At 33.1% G+C, this 19,237-nt stretch overlaps 1 protein-coding gene across 2 annotated transcripts in view; it reads right to left on the bottom strand.

Annotated features, from left to right (window-relative positions):
- The window catches only part of Klhl4 (kelch like family member 4), a 67,621-nt gene that overhangs the window by 13,316 nt on the left and 35,068 nt on the right, over positions 1-19,237 (bottom strand). Inside the window, exons 2-6 of one of the 2 annotated variants that reach the window (XM_028874765.2) lie at positions 15,530-15,694; positions 14,873-15,009; positions 10,252-10,448; positions 7,238-7,450; positions 1,539-1,725 (exon numbers count right to left, since the gene is read on the bottom strand). In XM_028874765.2, coding sequence (XP_028730598.1) covers positions 1,539-1,725; positions 7,238-7,450; positions 10,252-10,448; positions 14,873-15,009; positions 15,530-15,694 — 899 coding nt within the window. The remainder of the gene's footprint in view (positions 1-1,538; positions 1,726-7,237; positions 7,451-10,251; positions 10,449-14,872; positions 15,010-15,529; positions 15,695-19,237) is intronic. The other variant, XM_028874766.2, reaches the window with a different exon arrangement.

The raw sequence follows: 19,237 nt of genomic DNA, 5'->3' as shown, positions 1-19,237 counted from the left end.
GGGCTACCAAGTGAGTCCCAGGAAAGGCGCAAAGCTACACAGAGAAACCCTGTCTCGAAAAACCAAAATAAATAAATAAATAAATAAATAAATAAATAAATAAATAAATAAATAAATAAATTTCATTTTATGATTTACCAGTGTGCTTACTTTCTTCACAATAAACTTTATAAAATCTTTGCTTCAGTTTGGAGAGATGATTCAATTGGCAAGAGCTACAACTTCCCTTTCATAGGATACAGGTTCCATTTCCAACACCCACTTGATGGCTCAAAATCACCTGTAACTCCTTTCTAAGGGATCTGATATCTATCTCTTCTAGTCTTCTTGAGACTTTGCTTGTGGCCACCAAACATGTGTATGATTCACAGACATGTATGAAAAAAAAAACACCCTTGCATATAAAATAAAATAATAAAAAATAAATCCTTGCTTTGTTATTTTATCCAAAAGCAGCATAAGAAGGCAAAAAAAAAATCACATGCAAATAGCAAAGCCATAGGCAAAAAAAAAATATTCAAGAAAGGGAAGGATAATGGCTTTAGAAACTGCTTCTTTAATTTCCTGGAATTCTTATTTATATAAAATTAAGCTTTTATTGCAATTTTGAATTGATGGTCTTACTGTCAGCACTTCAGTATTTTTTTGTTTGTTTGATTTTCTTTTTTTATTTTATAATTTAATTTAATTTTACATATCAGCCACGGATTCCCCTGTCCTCCCTCCTCCACCTCCCCACTCTCCCCCTAATCCATCCCCCATTCCCATTTCCTCCAGGGCAAGGACTCCCCTGGGGATCAGCTCAGCCTGGTAGATTCAGTGGAGGCAGTTTCAGTCCCCTCCTCCCTTTACCCAGGCTGAGCAAAGTGTCCCTGCATAGGCCCCAGGTTCCAAACAGCCAGCTCATGCTCTAAGGACAGGTCTTGGTCCCACTGACTGGGGACCTCCCAAACAGTTCAAGCTAATCAACTGTCTCAATTATCCAAAGGGCCTGAGGAGGCCCCAACTGAATCATTATTTTTTATAATTAGTCTTTAAGCATGTAGCTGAGTTGAGAGCAAAAGTACATTTGGATGCATTTATCTCTTTCAAAAATAGATAGACATACAGATAGATAAATAGATGGATGGATGGATGGATGGATGGATGGATGGATGGATGGATGGATGGATGGATGGATGAATGGGCGGGACGGTAGGCAGACAAACAGACAGACAGACTGATAGGTAGGTAGATAGATAAATTTTCCCTGAAATGATTTGACAGGGAAAACTGAATGTTCAAAACTAGAATTGTGTTCATAAAGTAAAATCCCTATTAAGAATTTAGCCAGTCATAATTCATGGTGTACAATCCATACGATGAGGAGGAAAATGAGGTCACAGAATCACATATGCTACCCTAATTATGAAAATCAGCTTCAGATACACTTACTTAACAAGGATTTAATAGCATCCTTATAACGTGGAGGCTTTTAGAAATAGCTCTTCTTTTTCAAATGGAGATATTTTCCCAATCAATTAATGTGTTGCTTTTACCTTTAGCAGCATCCATACCTCCCACAGCATAAAGTGCCCCCACAGTTGATTTTCTAGGTTTTGTACGAGGGCTTTGCAACATGGATCTTCTCTCAGGCAAGAGATGATACTTCATAGCTTCCATTAACAGCTTCTGACACTCCAGGTCATCCGTAAACATTGAACTGTTTTCCAGATCTGCAAGTAACTGGAAAGTAATGATGCACAGCACATATATAAGGAGTCCAACATCAGAAAGAGCATGGTTTATTTCTATATCATGAAAGTATAAGTATGGCAAAAGACACAAAAAGAATTTTCAAAAGTAATCAAATAGACTAGCTATAGCAACACAAAATTGGATATCTTCATCTACTACTTGTAGCTAATGCAAGCAGTACATATTTTTGTATATTTTAGCTATCACAGATGTCATGAAAACATCATCTGTTAAGATATTATTCCCTGTGTTTGTACTGTATCTTTATCATTACATCACAGCATTGCTCTGAAAGTGTATACTTTTTAAGGTGAAATAATGTACATATGTGAGTAATTACTAGTCAAGACCAGCAAAAGTGGGTGATAGATATTGTCATTACCTGATACAATATAGGATCCTAAATAACAATGATGAAATATAGGTAAAAGATTGCTCCCAATATTAACTGGGGAAAATTCAAAGACATATTTCAGATTGGTGACATCTATTATACTCTATTCATTTCTTTGAAGTTTTTGATCCACAGTGGTATAGTATATCAAAAGAAATAACAAACACAGTTGCTGGAGTAAAATTGTTAATCTCATCCCATAAGATTTCTATGACATTTACTTCTTTTCTGGTTAACTTTAGATCTCTTTTATTTCAAGTTGTAATTCTCTGGTGAATCACGATTTTGTTTGCCTGATAAAACTGTAGGCATTTCTTTAATGTGGTATTTGAAGTAGGTTTGAAGACTAAGTTACACAACTTTCCTCTTAAAAACACTTTATAGATTTATCATCTTCATATATTCTATTTTCATAGTGTTCGTTTAGAATTTATTAACTTGTCTTAGAAAGCCTAAATGCTCATATCATTGCCTACTACTAACAGTATCAGGAAGTTTTCACATAAAACATATTTTAGTAATAAAGCATTATTAAAGTTGAGAGAACAAGATTTGTATGATTAGGCATGACACATCCCTTCATTCTAATACAGAAAAGTATAAACTGATACATGCTGAGAAATACCAAATCTACACAAAGAACGGTAAATTTAAGAGCTTCAGATACAGAAGTGTTTCTCAGGATTTTGTATGCCTAAAAATACCTGATACACATGTTAAGAGATATATTATTAAGTCTGATTATAGACAGTGATTTGGCTGGTCAGAGTAGGGCCTAAGAACATAGAGTCTAAAAAGGTCATAGATGATATCTTGTTGCTGCTCTGAGGACATTTCATACATCATTGAATTACAGAGTCTAATAAGTTGTCTAGAAACTCATGTTCACACAAATAAATTTTCTACAAATTCTGAATTTCAGCTATCTGGTCTTTGTTTAGTATCTTGAGAGCAACATTATATATGCATATATATTGAAGTAGTTATCTTTTAGGTATTACTATTGTCTATTCTTTTGTATAAACAATATGCTCAAGAATGCAGTCGATATCATGTCATTGAATACACACACACACACACACACACACACACACACACATATATATATATATTCAAAGGACATATGAAGTTTCATAGTTTAATTAACAAAAGAGCTTATTAGGAACTATATGATAGCAAAAGCAGTTCTAAGAGGATGTTAATGCTTTCATTAAAAAAAAACAAAATCCAAACAATGTAACAATGCACTTTGATACCATAATTATATTAATAACAATCTATACTCAAAGTCAATAGATAGAAAGAAATACCAAAAGTCATTGCAGAAAATAATGGAATGGAGAATAGAAGAACATTAAAAAGAATCAATGAAATAAACAAAGATAAGGGCCCAATTTACCAAGATGATAGCTGAAAAAAGAAACACTAAAATAGAGACGAATTCATTCCAAAGAATCATTAGTGAATACTTTCAAAATTTTTATTTCAAAGCTTCTGGAAAGTCTATGATAAGGGGTAAATTCATAGGCAGATACGTCCTACTAAAATTTAATTCAGAGGTTATAAAAGTGTTAATAATAGTATAAAAATAGTGAGCTAAAAGATTCAATCTTTATCAAAGTATCCCAACAAAGAAAAGGACAAGACTGGACAAATCCATTGATGAATTCTACCAGATATTTAAAGAAGAATTAACATAAATGTGTCTTAGACCATTCAATAAAGGAGAAAGAGATGGAATTCTATAAAAAAAACTTTACTAAAACGAGCTATGATTATCCTGAACCTTTGTGTATATGAGAAGGACACACACACAAAATAGAAAAATTTAGACCAATTTCCCTAGTAAAATTAGACACAAAATATATCAATAAAATATTTGAGAATGGAGTTGAATAATATATAAAAACTGTCATACAATATTATTAAATACACTTCACTTATGGTATATGAAGGAGCTACTACAAATGTATATCAACAAATGTAAAACAGTAAGTTAATAGACTCAGGTAAAGAAACCACAAGATAAATTTAATAAATGTAAAACAATATCAACAACAAGAAAAGCCTTCAGTGAATTTCAACATACCTTCAGGATAAAAAGCTCTGAAGAAATTGTTACTAGAAGAAAAACACCTCAATATAATAAAGAGTATATAAGGGAAATTCATATTCTGCTTAAGGTATCATGATATTCAATTTCATATAGTACAACAGAACCATTGTAACAAAATAAGCATGGCATTGTCATAACAACTTGTCCATATAAACACACACACACTCACATATATACATATAGATCACTGAAACAGGCAAAAGACTGTGAAAGAAACTGCATTACTCAGGCAGTTATTAAAAGGGAAGAAACTGAAAGAATTTCCCTTTAAAGCACAGAGTATACAAGAGTGGCCACTCTTTCTATTCAATAGAATTATTTGAATAATAATAATATTTCAATTATTATTCAATAAATTGTTTGAATTATTAGCTAAATCTATGAGGGAAACTATAATAGTGATTCAAATAGGAAAAGAACTTCAATTATTTGGATAAATACTTATGATTATATATGTAAAAGGCTCTAAGGACTTGACTACAAGAGTCTTAGATGGGCTAAACACTTTCAGAAAAGTAACAAGATACAAACTTGATAAACAAAAATTAGTAGATTTTTTTGAATGCTAGTGAAAATTTTGCTGAGGAAAACATTCCATTCATAATAGCAGCAAAAAGTAAAATACCTAAGAATAAACCTATTTAAGGAGGCCAAAGAGTTCTACCAGGAAAACTCTAAAAGACTGAAGAAGGTCATGGAAACTATTAAGAAAGGTTACATTAATGAAAGCAATGTATAGATTCACAGCCATCCCAAACAAAATGACAATAGTGTTCTTCATGCAAATGGATGGACACACACACACACACACACACACACACACACACACACACATGCAAGAGGCAGGGTCACAGAGAGATAGAGTAGTGGAACAACATAGAGAACTTAGAAATAAACTATACTCCTACAGCCTAACTTTTGACAAAGACTATCTGTAGCAAAGATTTTCTCTTTAGCACATGGAGGGAGATATCCACATGCTTAAGAGTAAGTATAAGTTTCTACCTATTACACTACACCTATCAATTCTAAATGGATCAAGGAACAGGATGAAGATTGCATAAAATAAATAAAAAACTTCACAGAAAACAAGTATAACAGACCTCTTCAGAATGCAAGAAATTTCTATAAACTCTACATTTAACAAAGGCTAATATCTAGAATCCACAAAACACTCTGAACTTTAAATACCAATGCACAATTTATCCAATAAATAAAAGGACAAATGAACTGAACAGAACAGATAATCCTCAAACTAAAAAACACAAATGACCATTCAACAAACGAAAACAAGTTTCAACATCCTTAGCCATCAGGAAAACACAAACCATACTGACATTCCATCTCACACCAGTCCAAATGGACATCATCAATATATACCTGTAAGAATTTTTTTTTTTACAGATTTAAAATTCAAAATTTAAAAACTCTAATAAATGACATATTTGGCTGATGTAAACACAAAGAAACCCTTGTACATTGATGTTGCAAATGTAATCTGGTTAAAAGAAAATTAGTATGAAGTTTCCTCAAAAATCTAGAATAGAGCTACTATATAGTCTAGCTACATTATCCCAGAAATATATCCAAAGAAATCTAATTCAACACTCTATGTAGACAGTTACCTACTCACCCATGATTATTGCAACACTATTCACAGAATCTAAGATATGGAATAAACCTAAATGCCCACCAACAGATGACTGGATGAAAGAAAATTTACAAGATAATGGAGGGAACTGAGGACCATTCTCAGCAAAATAAGCTAGTTTCAAAGAGAAATATCACCTTTTCCACTCAAGTACAAAATCTATTTTTAGTTATATGTGTGTGTACTCAAGGGTGTGTCCCTTATACTTTCATGCCATGTTTATTTGTGGGGGAATAAAAGAAAAGCAGAAAAGGGACATGGAAGGTGACAATAAGCTGAATATCAACAAACTATAATTGATGCATATGAAATGTCATTAGGAGAGCCTTAATTGCACTGTATGCAAATTAAAAAAAATAAAAATGTCAGGCAACTATTCTTCACTCCACTAGAATGTGAGTAACAACCACCTTAGAAAACAAATTTGGCCTATTGCTTGGTTTTATAATGTTTTATATAAACACATACAAATAAGTAACAACTGAAAATGAAGAGAGAAATTATCAATACAGTAACATTTGTTTTTCACTATTAAAATTTAATTGAGGAATATGTTATAAAATGTATGAATTTTATATTAATTTTACAAGACATCTTTTCATTCCAAAGTAAATTATTTGGGGCACTTTAGCCAGATCCAATAAATATGAAATTCATATTAGCAATGTGTTTTTCCATATTGTACCAACTATATTTACTATAGATCATTTTACAACTGATAAATGGTTGTTAATGCAAATGTTGCAATTATACAATGGGCCTGCACTGCATTTGAGTGAAAATTCATGTTAAAATTGAACAACATATGAGCCAATCCTACGTCTTAAGTAAGGACATTTATTTTTAGAATCATCTTTACTACAATCCTTTAATTTAATTCAGTATGTATAATGAGAATACCATTATAATGAGTGCATATGAAAAGACAGGAGCTTGCTTTCAATTACAGCAGATAATTGTCCATGTTTATAGGTATTATCCTGTATCTGACTCCTCCTAAAGCTCCTTACACAAAGCTGCTATCTTGATTATTACCACTTTGCTTAGAAGGTGAGTGGAAACAGAAAAGGATCCCCAGTCATTTTCTTTGCTTGTTATAATGCTCTTTGGCAAGGGAGGAAACTGAAACTGATGGATATCACAATGTTCAGGATCATCTGTAGGTTACTCTTTTAAGCTGCATTTCCTTTGCTCCATTATAATATCTTTAATTGAAGAATATGTTGTTCTATGAAATGAATTCTTTATACACCATTACTATATATATATATAATGACTGGCCTGCTGCCTAGCTGTAATTTAGAAATCTAATTTACATTACCTTAATAAAGTTCCATACCTGTGGCGAAAGTAATGGCAGTCTGATGTAAGAAAGCAGCTTCGCCAGATCTCGTTGCCTAGTCTGGGCATCATGACCTACCCACTGCATAAGAGCATGGAAAATTGTTTCTTCATCAGGCACATTAATGTCATCACTACAGAGAAGTTTTGAAATTTCATTAGCTGGAAGCAGAAGGAATTCTTGGTTCTTTACTACATCAATGAAATGTTCCTACAAAAGAAACAACATCTTTTGATATAGTAGTTGATAATCTGCTTAATAAAAGTAAGAATACACAGTTTTTTATTTTGTTAACTTCCACAAAGATTAGAAAACACATTTTAATGTATTTTATTTCATGTTTTCATGTTTATAATTGCCATATATTTCATCTGGTATCAAAGTACAAGCAGCTATATTTCAATTTTTCATCAAAGCACCACCATAATTTCTAGTTCTTAAATACTTATTATTAGAACAGGTTACTCACCAATAATGCATTGGTGTCTCATTAAGGAAAGAAATGAAAGCACTTCCCTTTGGAGTAATTTGACCAAGATTGAGGCTAGATTTGACTTCTCTACTTTATACTCCCTGTGTGCTCTGATCTCCTTTGTCTGTTGTATGAGTCTGAATCTGTTCCTGAATATGTATCTGTAACTGTCCTTCTGTATTTGTCTATGTGAGTCTCTGTGTCTCCCACTGACCAAGAACTTTGTATTTATTGAGCAGCACAGAAAACATCACATGGAGAAGGAATGGGGTACTTTACAGAAATAGTTAACAGAGTTTTATAAGATATTAAGTCACTGGCTCCAACTGATTCCTACTGATCCAGGCAACAAACATCAACCAATATCCACTGCTTTCAGTTTTTATGTTAGATTTTAGGAAGTTGTTTTCAACTTCTGTGTTTGCTGCTTTCACCATATTATACACATGAATAGTCTAGGTCAGGGTCTTGGAAGAGTATATAATTTCAAATTGTAGGTACGCATTCCTTATCTTAGGCTGTGAAACTTGGTTATGTGGTAAATCCAAAGGAAGTAAGCTTGTTTGTCAAATTATTCTCTTAAAAGTAGGCTAAATGGACAATTTGAGTACACAATAGGGCAACAGATTTAAATTTTAAGTGATTTCAAGGTGTACTATTAAGTGGCTGTGAGGTCTAGTAAAGCTACAGTCTTTCAGAATGTAAGAGATATTTTAACAATATTACATAGCTGCAATAATTTAATACTTATTTTCTCTAACATTATTCTTAGGATGTAATTATTTATGTTCTTATCCTATCAATATAGAATTGTAAAAATATTATAAGAAGTATTTCTAACTTTATTGTAATCAGAATAGATAATAATATTATTGGAATGGATGTTAAGGGACAAAGCTCTATTGCATTTTTATGGACATCCTGCTTTGACACTCAGTTTGGAGAGTACAATGCAAAGAGGAAGACAAGTTCATTTTGAGCAACAAAAATAATTCAAGTTGTTTATCAAAGTGTATTTTGTCTGCAAGAGTAAGATACCAGACAGGAAACTGATAATACTTAGTTCAAGAATTTAAGCAATTTAACAGGAAGTTTTCATGTTTGGCTTTTATGGTAAGATTAACCTTTGAACTACATAACTGCTGTTCTTTTAGATTATATGGCATCTGTATTTAGGACACAGGAATATAAATAGCATGACTAAATAACACATTGTAAAATGTCAATCTATGATAATGTGATTCTTCACATACTGGCATTGTTTCAAGATTGTATCTGAAACTTCAAATTCTGAGCAATGAGCTGGTGGGGGTGAGGGAAAAAAGAAGAAGAAAATTTACAAAAAAAAACTTACACAGCTCAAATTTGATGTGCTAAGCTTTAGAAAAGTATTTGTGTGTGTGTGTGTGTGTGTGTGTGTGTGTGTGTATTTGTCATACAGTCTGTTACTTGTTTTGAATAATTTTACATTCAGTTTTATGTTGTTCATTAGTATGCAATTAGCTCTTTTTAAAAACTCAAATGAATTGAGCAATTTAATTTGTTCAAAGTATTTATCTTTTGATGAAGTTTCAAAGCGATCCATCTCTCTTTCAAGCTACTGTTTCAGAGGTTAGTTTGTTTTCATTTTATCAGACAAGTATTAATAATCACAGTAAAGATTTTACTTTATATCGAATGTCCAGTTTTCCTTGCCCCTTTATATTCTGTATTTCATTTGATTGTTTCAATTAAATAAAGATGGTTTTATTCTGAACAAATTCTAAATAAGTATGATCTACTGATATATTCACTTGCTTCATTATAATTGGTAGGGGTAAGAGGGATTTTTAAAATTCAATGAATGAACTAAACTCTCTTTTTAACCAAACTACAAGGTTTTTCTAATACATAAAGCAATTAAAAAAAACATTTGAGTTACTAATCTTAATGATCTGTTACTATTTATACTTTGCTTTGCTTTTCTGAGACAGTCTCATGTATCCCAGCCTGGCCTCAGACTCTTTATGGAGTTGAAGATGACCTAGAACTCCTGATCCTCCTGCCATCTAGAATATAGGCTAGAATGCAGATATTAGCCACCATGCCCAGTTTATGAAAGGCCTATGAATAGCACCCATGATGATGTGCATGCTAGGTAAACAATCTAAAAACTGAGCTGTATCCACAGTCCTAGCAGTTTTTAAAGTTGAGAAATATATAATTTCAGTAGAAATCCTAATTTGTACAATTTTACAAAAATTGCTAATTATGCAAAAACTCATAGAGGTAATGTTTTCAATGCTGTAGATTCAATTACAAATACAGAGTTGTTCAGTTTAATAATAACCAATATTTTAATTTTCTGGAGTTTAGAGATTTAGTGAAACTTTAGTTCTAAAGAGAAACTTTTGAGTATTATTCAAATTAACAAAACATTTTAAGAATATGTATTATGTACAAGTCACCTGAAAACTATTGTGAGTTCATATAGGCTTTCAGTTTTATCAGAGAAAGTATATATTATTACAATAAGTTAATTTGAAACAAATGATTTTACCATAGTGTACTTATGTGCCACGTTCTGGAGCTCCACACAGCCCTGGGCATCTCCAAATGAGCGAATCCCTAGGCAGTTTGAAGGATGTAGTTGCTTTATGAGGAAATTGCAGCAGACATCAATGACCTGCGTCAGCTGTAGGAGACATGCAGCAGCCAGCAAATTTTCAATGGTGTCTTCTCTCAGTTGCAGCACACCTAAATGGTTTAAGTTAGTAAAAGAAAAATGATTGTATATCACATAAAATAAGACACAGATATTTTAGGTCACATTTTTGTTGCTCTTTATAGGGGCATCTATGCCTTTTAGTGTTCAGTAGCTTCTCTAAGAATATGGTTTTAAGATAGAAACACAAAGAAGTCTTTGTGTACATACAAATAAGGAGGGAAAAGGCTGTCCAGCAAGATTATACAAAATGACTGTAGTAAATGAATAGTGAATATTACAAAGAATGGTACCAGTATTCTCTTAACAACTTTTAAGAAAAGCTTGCATTTCAATTTTATACTAATCATTTTATATTCTATACATATATAAGAATACCACCTTAAATTTATACAATTTAAATTTTAATAATATATAAATGAAGCTAGAAACGAGTTAAGGAAATACTATGTCATATTTTCTAAGGATAATAACATTGGTCATAAGTACAGTGACCATTTTTGTAAGGGTATAGATCTTTATAAACAAGAAGACATAAGAATGTTTTTTTCTGCTTTTTAGATGTAAATTTATCAGGTAAGGTTATCTTTGTCCAAACATTAGGCTCAGAATTACCTCTGACTCTTTCTGAAAATGAGGAGAATATTGCAGAGTTCACAGTGAAAAACTGCTCATTTGAATTAACATTTTATTATGAAGTTATCAGAAGCAATTTAAATCATGTGTTTATAATGCTCTGTTATGTTTTAAGAAGAATTATTGATGATTTGTTGCGAAAATTTGTAAACAAAATATACCCCTATGTTTTGTCATTTTAGCCAAGTTACAGAAGTTATAAACATTGTTTCCAATGGTTTACACAAAGAATATTACTCTTTTTTGGTTTGTGAACAGAGAGTTTCTCTTTCTAACAGCCTTGGCTGTCCTGGAACTTACTATGCAGACCAGGCTGGCATCAAACTCACAGAAATCTGCCTGTCTCTGCCTCCCAATTGCTGGGATTAGGTACATGTGCCACCATGCCTAGCCTCAAATGATTTATATAAATAATATTATTCTTAAAAGTTTTGTTTTTCATTCTAAGAAATCTTATTAAAATGGGTTAATTTAAGATATAAGAACAGTTAGCAAGAAGCCTGCCACAGCCATACGGTTTATAAATAATATAAGCGTCTGAGTGATTATTTTATACGTGGATTGTGGGACTGCGGGGCTTGGTGAGATCTGGAGAGAAGCTCTCCAGAAACAATAAGTTTTTCACAATCATAAATAAAAGTAATATGTACTGTCATTTGCTTTATTTATTTCAAACTCTCAATGTGGGTGACAGTGGTGTAGATTGATCTGTTTGTAGGGCCCATGGAAGAGGAACCAGGCCTTATCCCAGGTGCATGAATTGCCTTTTTAGAGTGCATTCCCTATAGTGGGATGCCTTGCTCAGCCAGGATCCAGGTGACAGGGCTTAGGTCTTGCCCTTACTTGGTAAACCAGCCTGTATTGACTACCCAAGTGAGACCTTATCCCCTATGAGGAGTGATTGGGAAGTGAGGTGGGGAATAAGTCGGGGGGAGGGGGGAGTGGCAAAAGGGCAGGGAGGGAGAAATGTGGTTGGTATATAAAAATGAAAAGAAAATTTTAAAATTTTAAATATAATAAAATATTAAAAATGGACCACATGTGCTATGAGAAGCTATTAAACAATTCTTAGTTTATCAAGATTTAAAATTGACATGATCATGTTAAATTTTGCTGTAGTCAATGAAGAATGCACTGAATTAAGCAACACTTAAAAAATAAAAACAAACAAAAAGATTAAAAAATACTTTCCAAGGTGTGCAGTAAATCTACATATTTAATGTGTTTAAGAGGAGAGAACTGTTAATATCACATAAAATAAGAAATATAATCATATCCTGTATTTTTAAACCTCCAATTTCTCTTACATCCTTGCAACTATGGAATCATATGATAAATAGTCTTCACAGTAGGATTCCTTCAAACTAGCATGGTGTTTAAAAATTCATTCCTATCAGAGAATCTATCAGTGTTTCCTTCATGTTTCATTGCCTATTAACAGTGCATATTATGCATCTAACTAATCTATACTTTTCATCAGGTTATAAATACTCTGATTTTTCATTCTTTATAATTATGACTGACATTAATATGTCATTTGTGGACACACTTTTGTATGCCATATTCTACTTCTCTTGGGTCAACTTGATCCTGACAATGACAATTAATTTTTTTTTTTTTTTTTTTTTTTTTTTGGTTTTTCGAGACAGGGTTTCTCTGCGTAGCTTTGCACCTTTCCTGGAACTCACTTGGTAGCCCAGGCTGGCCTCGAACTCACAGAGATCCGCCTGGCTCTGCCTCCCGAGTGCTGGGATTAAAGGCGTGCGCCACCACCGCCCGGCCGACAATTAATATTTTTATCTGTTGTTGAACTTGAAAATTTATCAAGACTGTCTGCAGCCATATTCATCATGGAGTTTGACCTGTAACTGCATTTTTGTTGTTTACTCATTTTGCTATTTATTTGTGTAAGACTCTTTTCATAAAATGAGTTTAGAAGCATGCCTTTCCTTTCTATTTTGTGGAATTATGCAAGAAGTATTCATATTAGTCCTTTAAATGTCTGGTAAAATTCAAAAGTGAATGAAGTTGGGTTTGAGCTATTTAAATTGCATTGCTGGAACTTTTAAACTGCCTTATCAATTTCATTATTTGTTTTAGATTTACTGAAGCTTTTTTTACATTATCTTAATTTAATGTTGGTAATTCATATGTGTTTATAATTTAGTCATTTTCTTTAGATTTTCTAATATATTGAAATACATATTTTCAAAGTATACTCAAATGATTCTCTGAGTTTAATTAGTATCTTCTGTGATGTTTCCCGTTTCCTCTCTAATTTTATTAAACTTGATTTTTTTAAAGACCCAATTCTTTGTTTCATTGATCCTTTGTATTGTGTTATTCTCAACTATTTAATTAATGTATGCCCTGATCTTAGTTATTGTTTTCTGATTACTAATATTGAAATTACATTGTTGTGATACCCATAATGTCCATTAAGTTGCTTATTTGAGATATCCCTAACTTTTTAATGTAGACATTTATAGCTATAAATTTTGCTCTTTGAAATACTTCCATTTTATCCCACTGTTTCTAGTATGCTATTCTCATTTTTCCTTTGAATGTAGGAATATTTAATTTCCTTCCTTGTGTCTATGATGATACATTAATCATTTAATAATATATGGTAAATTTCCATGAGTTTCTATAGTTTCTGTGTTTTTTTTTTTATTGATTTCTGGTTTTACTCACTTGCAATCAGATAGATGCTGTATTGATTTTATAACTGTTCTTTCTTTTGGATGAATTATTCATTTCAAGAGTTTACAACTGCCCTTAACTCCAGCTCGATAATCCAATAATCCATTGTATCCCTGATGGCACTTACAATCAGTTGCACATTGCCTCCCCACCAAGTACACATATTTAAAATTAATATAGATTAATTACTCCATACATTGGGGGGGGCAGGTTAGACACAGGGTTTCTCTGTATAGCTTTGCACCTTTCCTGGATCTCCCTCTGTATACCACACTGGCCTTGAACTCACAAAGATCCGCCTGCATCTGCCTCCTGAGTGCTGGGATTAAAGGCATGCGCCACCACCAGCCCGGCTTACACCATACTTTTAACCCAGACAAGACACATTCTTATATAATTATGCTAAAATACCCCGATCCTTTCATGGTAGTAATATTTAACAACACTTTCTTTATATTTTATATTATGGTAATTAATTTATTATTTTGTCTTTTTTTATTTTACCAGTTTTAGAAAGTGATTTTAACTGCTAAATGTTATATTTTCATACTTGCAGAGCATAAATAATTATAATACATGATGTATAATTGTAGATGAATTTCTAAATGGCCTTACTAAAATAACAGCCAAATATAGGGGTGAAAGCCTTAGAGAGTTCAGGGAAATAGGGAAAGCCACCAACCAACCTTACCTCACCAACTCTGAAGCTTCCAAATGTGAGTTACTTCCTGTCTACCCACACATTTATTCCCTTGCTGTTCTGCCCGCTCATTGGCTCTCTTAGCCCAGCTACCTCATTTCCTCTTCCTACACAGATCTGTCACTTTCTGTCTGTCTGTACAGACCTCTAGGCCTCTATAGTTGGTACTGGGATTAAAGGTGTGTGTCACCAAACTTTGCTCTGTTCCCTATTGTGGCCTTGAACACAAAGAGATCCTACATGCTAAGGGATAGGATTAAAGGCGTGTGCTACCACTGCCTGACTTCTTTGTTTACTTAAAATGGCTTGTTATTTCCTCTGATCTCCAGGAAAACTTTATTTTTTTATTAATCACAAATAAAATATCCCAATATATAATGCAGAGATAATGTTAGTTAATGAACAATGAGAGTTTACCTGTATAAGCATACTGCACCAAAGAATTAAGTGCATTTGGATCTACACCTTCCATCCTGACCTCTTCTTGTCTGGCTTCAAGCACATCATTAGTAAACATTGCAGCAAAATAGTCAGACACAGCACTGAGAACCAATCTAGAAACAGAAATGTTCAATCAATACTTTTTTCAGTCAACAGTATCAAAAATAATCATGCAATACTTTCAATAAGTTTGTGAAACTTGTCAGTATGCTTTCTTCATTAAAAGTTCACAGTTACCAGGCATGGTTGCAAATGCTTTTAATCTCAGAGAGGCAGAGCCAGGCCAATTCTGTGAGTTCTAGGTCAGTCTGGTCTACATAGCAAGTTCCAAGCCAGACTGGAATGCACAGTGAAAGTCTGTCTCAAAACAAACATACAAAATATCACAATTTGTTAAATTGTACTGTTGTTAGAAAGGGCAATTAAGTAGACTGATCTTTTTAGAGTTTATGTTGTTTCATTTGCATCATCAAAATATCAGTCTTTGCCTGTATTAAATATTAGACAAAAATATTTGTTCAATATTTCAAAGTGAAAATGATTTTCACATTGTCCAATTTATAATTAGTTTACAAACTCCTCCTCATTCATACTTGTATCCTTTGGATGTTCTGTCTGCATAATGATACCTACCTGTGAGCTGGGATTTTGAGAGGTCCAGCGATAAGTAGCACATCACACAATTTTTTCTCTTTCAAATAGTTCTCCATTTTACAGAGAGTATGATCTGCATGGTTTTGAGAACGGAAGTGATCCTCAGAAATGATATTCATTTCTTCAGGTTCTTCAGCATATAGTCTGAAAGTTAAGTGAAAATGAATATGATTTATCATATCACTATTTTTCACATTTCCATCTTCTAATATATGTATATATGTATATATGTATATATACATATACATATATATGTCTAGTGGAAATCTAGTTACAAATTCTATATACAACATATTTGAGTAAATTACATTAAAATTTTCTAATAAATATTTCACTATGATTACTGCTTAAACTTCCATTCAAATGATGAGTCATAGTATTTTTATTCAGAACAACACTACAACTAGTATTTTTATATGTATAAATATAATCAACAAAATATCACCCTATTTTTGTGCTATTTCTTTAATTCTTATAGTTATCACGATTATGTTTAAACTTAATTCAAAATAATATTTTAAATCATATAAAAAAAATAAACATATAGACAGCAGCAGATCAAACTACACAACTTTCTTGCCTATGCCGAGGGCCCATGCAGTCTCCACAGCTGTTAATCTAAATTTCATGAGTTCCCACTAGTTTGGTTTGGTTGTCTCTGTAGGTTTCCCCATCATGATCTTGATGCCATTGCTCATAGAATCCCTCTTTTTTCTCTTCACCTTACTCAGTTTTTCATAATTTCAATAATCCCATCTATCTTTTGCCTCCGGGCTTTTTCCTTTTCTTACTTCAATAATCTTACTTTCTCTCTTACTCTTCCAGATTTCTCCTTCTATTTCTTCTCTCTGGCTGCCAGCTATGCCTATCCTTTCTCCTGCCTTGCTCTTGGCTGTTCAGCTCTTTATTAGACTATCAGGAGTTTTAAACAGGCACAGTACCACAGCTTCACAGAGTTAAACAAATGTAACATAAACAAAAGTAACACACCTTAAATAATATTCTGCATGTACTTGTATTTAAATTAAAATATTTAAAATACAATAAAATTGAAACTAAAAATAGACTATTCTGTTTTCTATGAATGTGCTGTACCACTTTTTGAAAGACAAGTCCTTCATTGAATGGACCTTTTAAAAATATAGTATCTTTTCTCACCCTCACTGCCTTTACTTAGCCCATCCCCAATATCATGCTCAATCACTTCTCATCTAGCTCTCTTCCTACTTTCACTAATTTGGGCTCAAGATGTTTGTACCTAACTCACCATCTCCTCTGATGATTTAATTTACATTAATATGTCAATCAAGTATTCAGTGTCTATTAGTTTTAGTTATTACCAGTAGTTACTAAAATAGTGGAATATATTCTCAATAGAGAGGACTGGATAATTGGAATTTTGTGACCAGAAATGATTTTTTGTGATATTTCTTTGGAACAATTTGGTTAACAACATAGTAATTTCTTTAAATACCAACTAATTCAGATTTTTACTCAGATATAATGACTGATTAGATATTTTAAGTGTGTTTATTTTTATCATGCATATATTTAGACCCTAAACATCCTGCAAAGATGACCCTAAATAAGCTCACAAAATGTTATGTAAGTACCACAAGACTTATAAGCAGTTGTACCACTGGAACACCAAGTTTTCAATATTTCAAAACAAAGACATAAGTCTGTGTTTGGTCAGTTCAAGAAATAAGAAATGAGTACTTGAAGATGTGTAGATGAAAATGCAAATGCAATATATATATATAATATATTATAAATATCATACATATCTATCTTAATTTATAATATGAAATAAAAATAAAATATCTTGTTATTATTTAAAGAGAGAGTAATGAAACAAATAATCAAACCACTACTACCATAAACAAAGCCAGTCCATTTTCCTAAATTGATTTTAATAATTTTGTAGAGTTCATAAGTTTTTCACCTTCCATATTTTTAATACTATACTGTTAGGTCAGATATTACAATGAAAACCACAGCATTGGACTCTCTGTCCTTCATGATTTTCTAACCACAGTTTGTAACATGGGGGATGGGGAGTATAAGATATCAAGAAAAGCATAGTCTATGGGGTTAAAATGCTTACATTAAATTCAACCATAGCTATGTATTAGATAAATTATATTGAACAAATATTTCATCTTTCCAAATATTAATTGTATCTTACAAAATTTAGATAAAGGGAATATTAATGCTTCCTTCCTTTACTGGTGACTCCACTGGCTCTTGGTGCATACTCAGTTTTGCTCCTCCTTGTGGACCCTCTCAGCTTCCTTTCTAGCCTATTCCCATTCATTTGACTCAGCAACTGGGATCCAAAACACCTTCTACCATGGACCCCCATTGGCCACACCAAGCTGGGACTCAAGGAGGTGATTTTCATTACCCTTCTTTTTCTCAAATATGCTGATTCTCACTCACAGTCCTGTGACAGCCTGTATGCAGATGTTCCTTGTGTCACTGTACCTCCATTCCCTGGATAATCTGCATTTTAGTGGAGACTAAGCTTGACTATTCTGTGCAGACATTTTAGCCCTACATTCTAGCCTATCCCCATTGCTTTATGCCAGCTGCTGATAACTAGAAACATTTTCTACCAGTGGCCATTTCCAGCAGTGGCCACAGCTGGCTGGGACCCAGGCAGGCAATCCATTGTCCTTTTTGTCATCCATCTCACTCTCAGCACTCTAAGAACCTGCTTGCAGATGATCCTCCTCCAAACTTTAGAGAAAAGGACAATCTGCTTAATAAATGCTCCCCCCAAAAAACCTGGATAATCCCCTGCAGAAGAATAATATTAGATACAGATCTCTCAGTCTGCACAAAAATCAATTCGAAGTGAATCAAAAACCTTAGCACAAAGCCTGAAATACTAAAACTGCTGGAGAAAAATATTCAATATATATATATATATATATATATATATATATATATATATATATATATTTAAGTAAGAAAGTTCTGAATAGAATGCTAATAAAACAGAAAATGTCCCTAATAATTAACAAACATGACAACATGAAATTATAAAGCTTCTGCACAGCAAAATAAACTACTTCCTGAATGAATAGACAGAATACATAATAGGAGATAATCTTTGCCATCCATACTTCAAATAAGGGTTTACTATGTAGAATTCATAGTGAGTTGTGAAAAATATTAAGAGATTTTTCTATTCATTTTACATATAAACCTCAGATTCCCCTGTCCTCCCTCCTCCCACCCCCAGCCTTTCCCCCAACCCATCCCCCATTCGCACCTCCTCCAAGGCAAAGTCTCCCATGGGGAGTCAGCAGAGCCTGGTACATTCAGTTCAGACAGGTCCAGTCCTCTCCTCCCTGCACCAAGGCTGTGCAAAGTGTCTCACCATAGGCACTAAGTTCCAAAAAGCCAGCTCATGCACTAAGGACAGGTCCTGGTCCCACTGTCTGGGGACTCCCTAAACAGTTCAAATTAGGCAACTGAGAACTTATCCAGAGGGCCTAGTTCAGTACCATGGGGGCTCTTCAGTTTTGGGTCCACAGTTCATGTATATCCACTAGTTTGGCCAGTTGTCTCTGTACTTTTTCCACTCATAGTCTGCATATCTCTTGCTCTTAGAATCCCTCCTCTCTAGAGTTGTGGAAAATAAATCTAGGCCCTCTGCATGGCGAGACAATTGTGTAG

The sequence above is a fragment of the Peromyscus leucopus genome, chromosome X, assembly GCF_004664715.2.
Source record: "Peromyscus leucopus breed LL Stock chromosome X, UCI_PerLeu_2.1, whole genome shotgun sequence".
Taxonomy (NCBI): domain Eukaryota; kingdom Metazoa; phylum Chordata; class Mammalia; order Rodentia; family Cricetidae; genus Peromyscus; species Peromyscus leucopus.
This window is presented reverse-complemented; position numbering and strand designations above follow the sequence as displayed.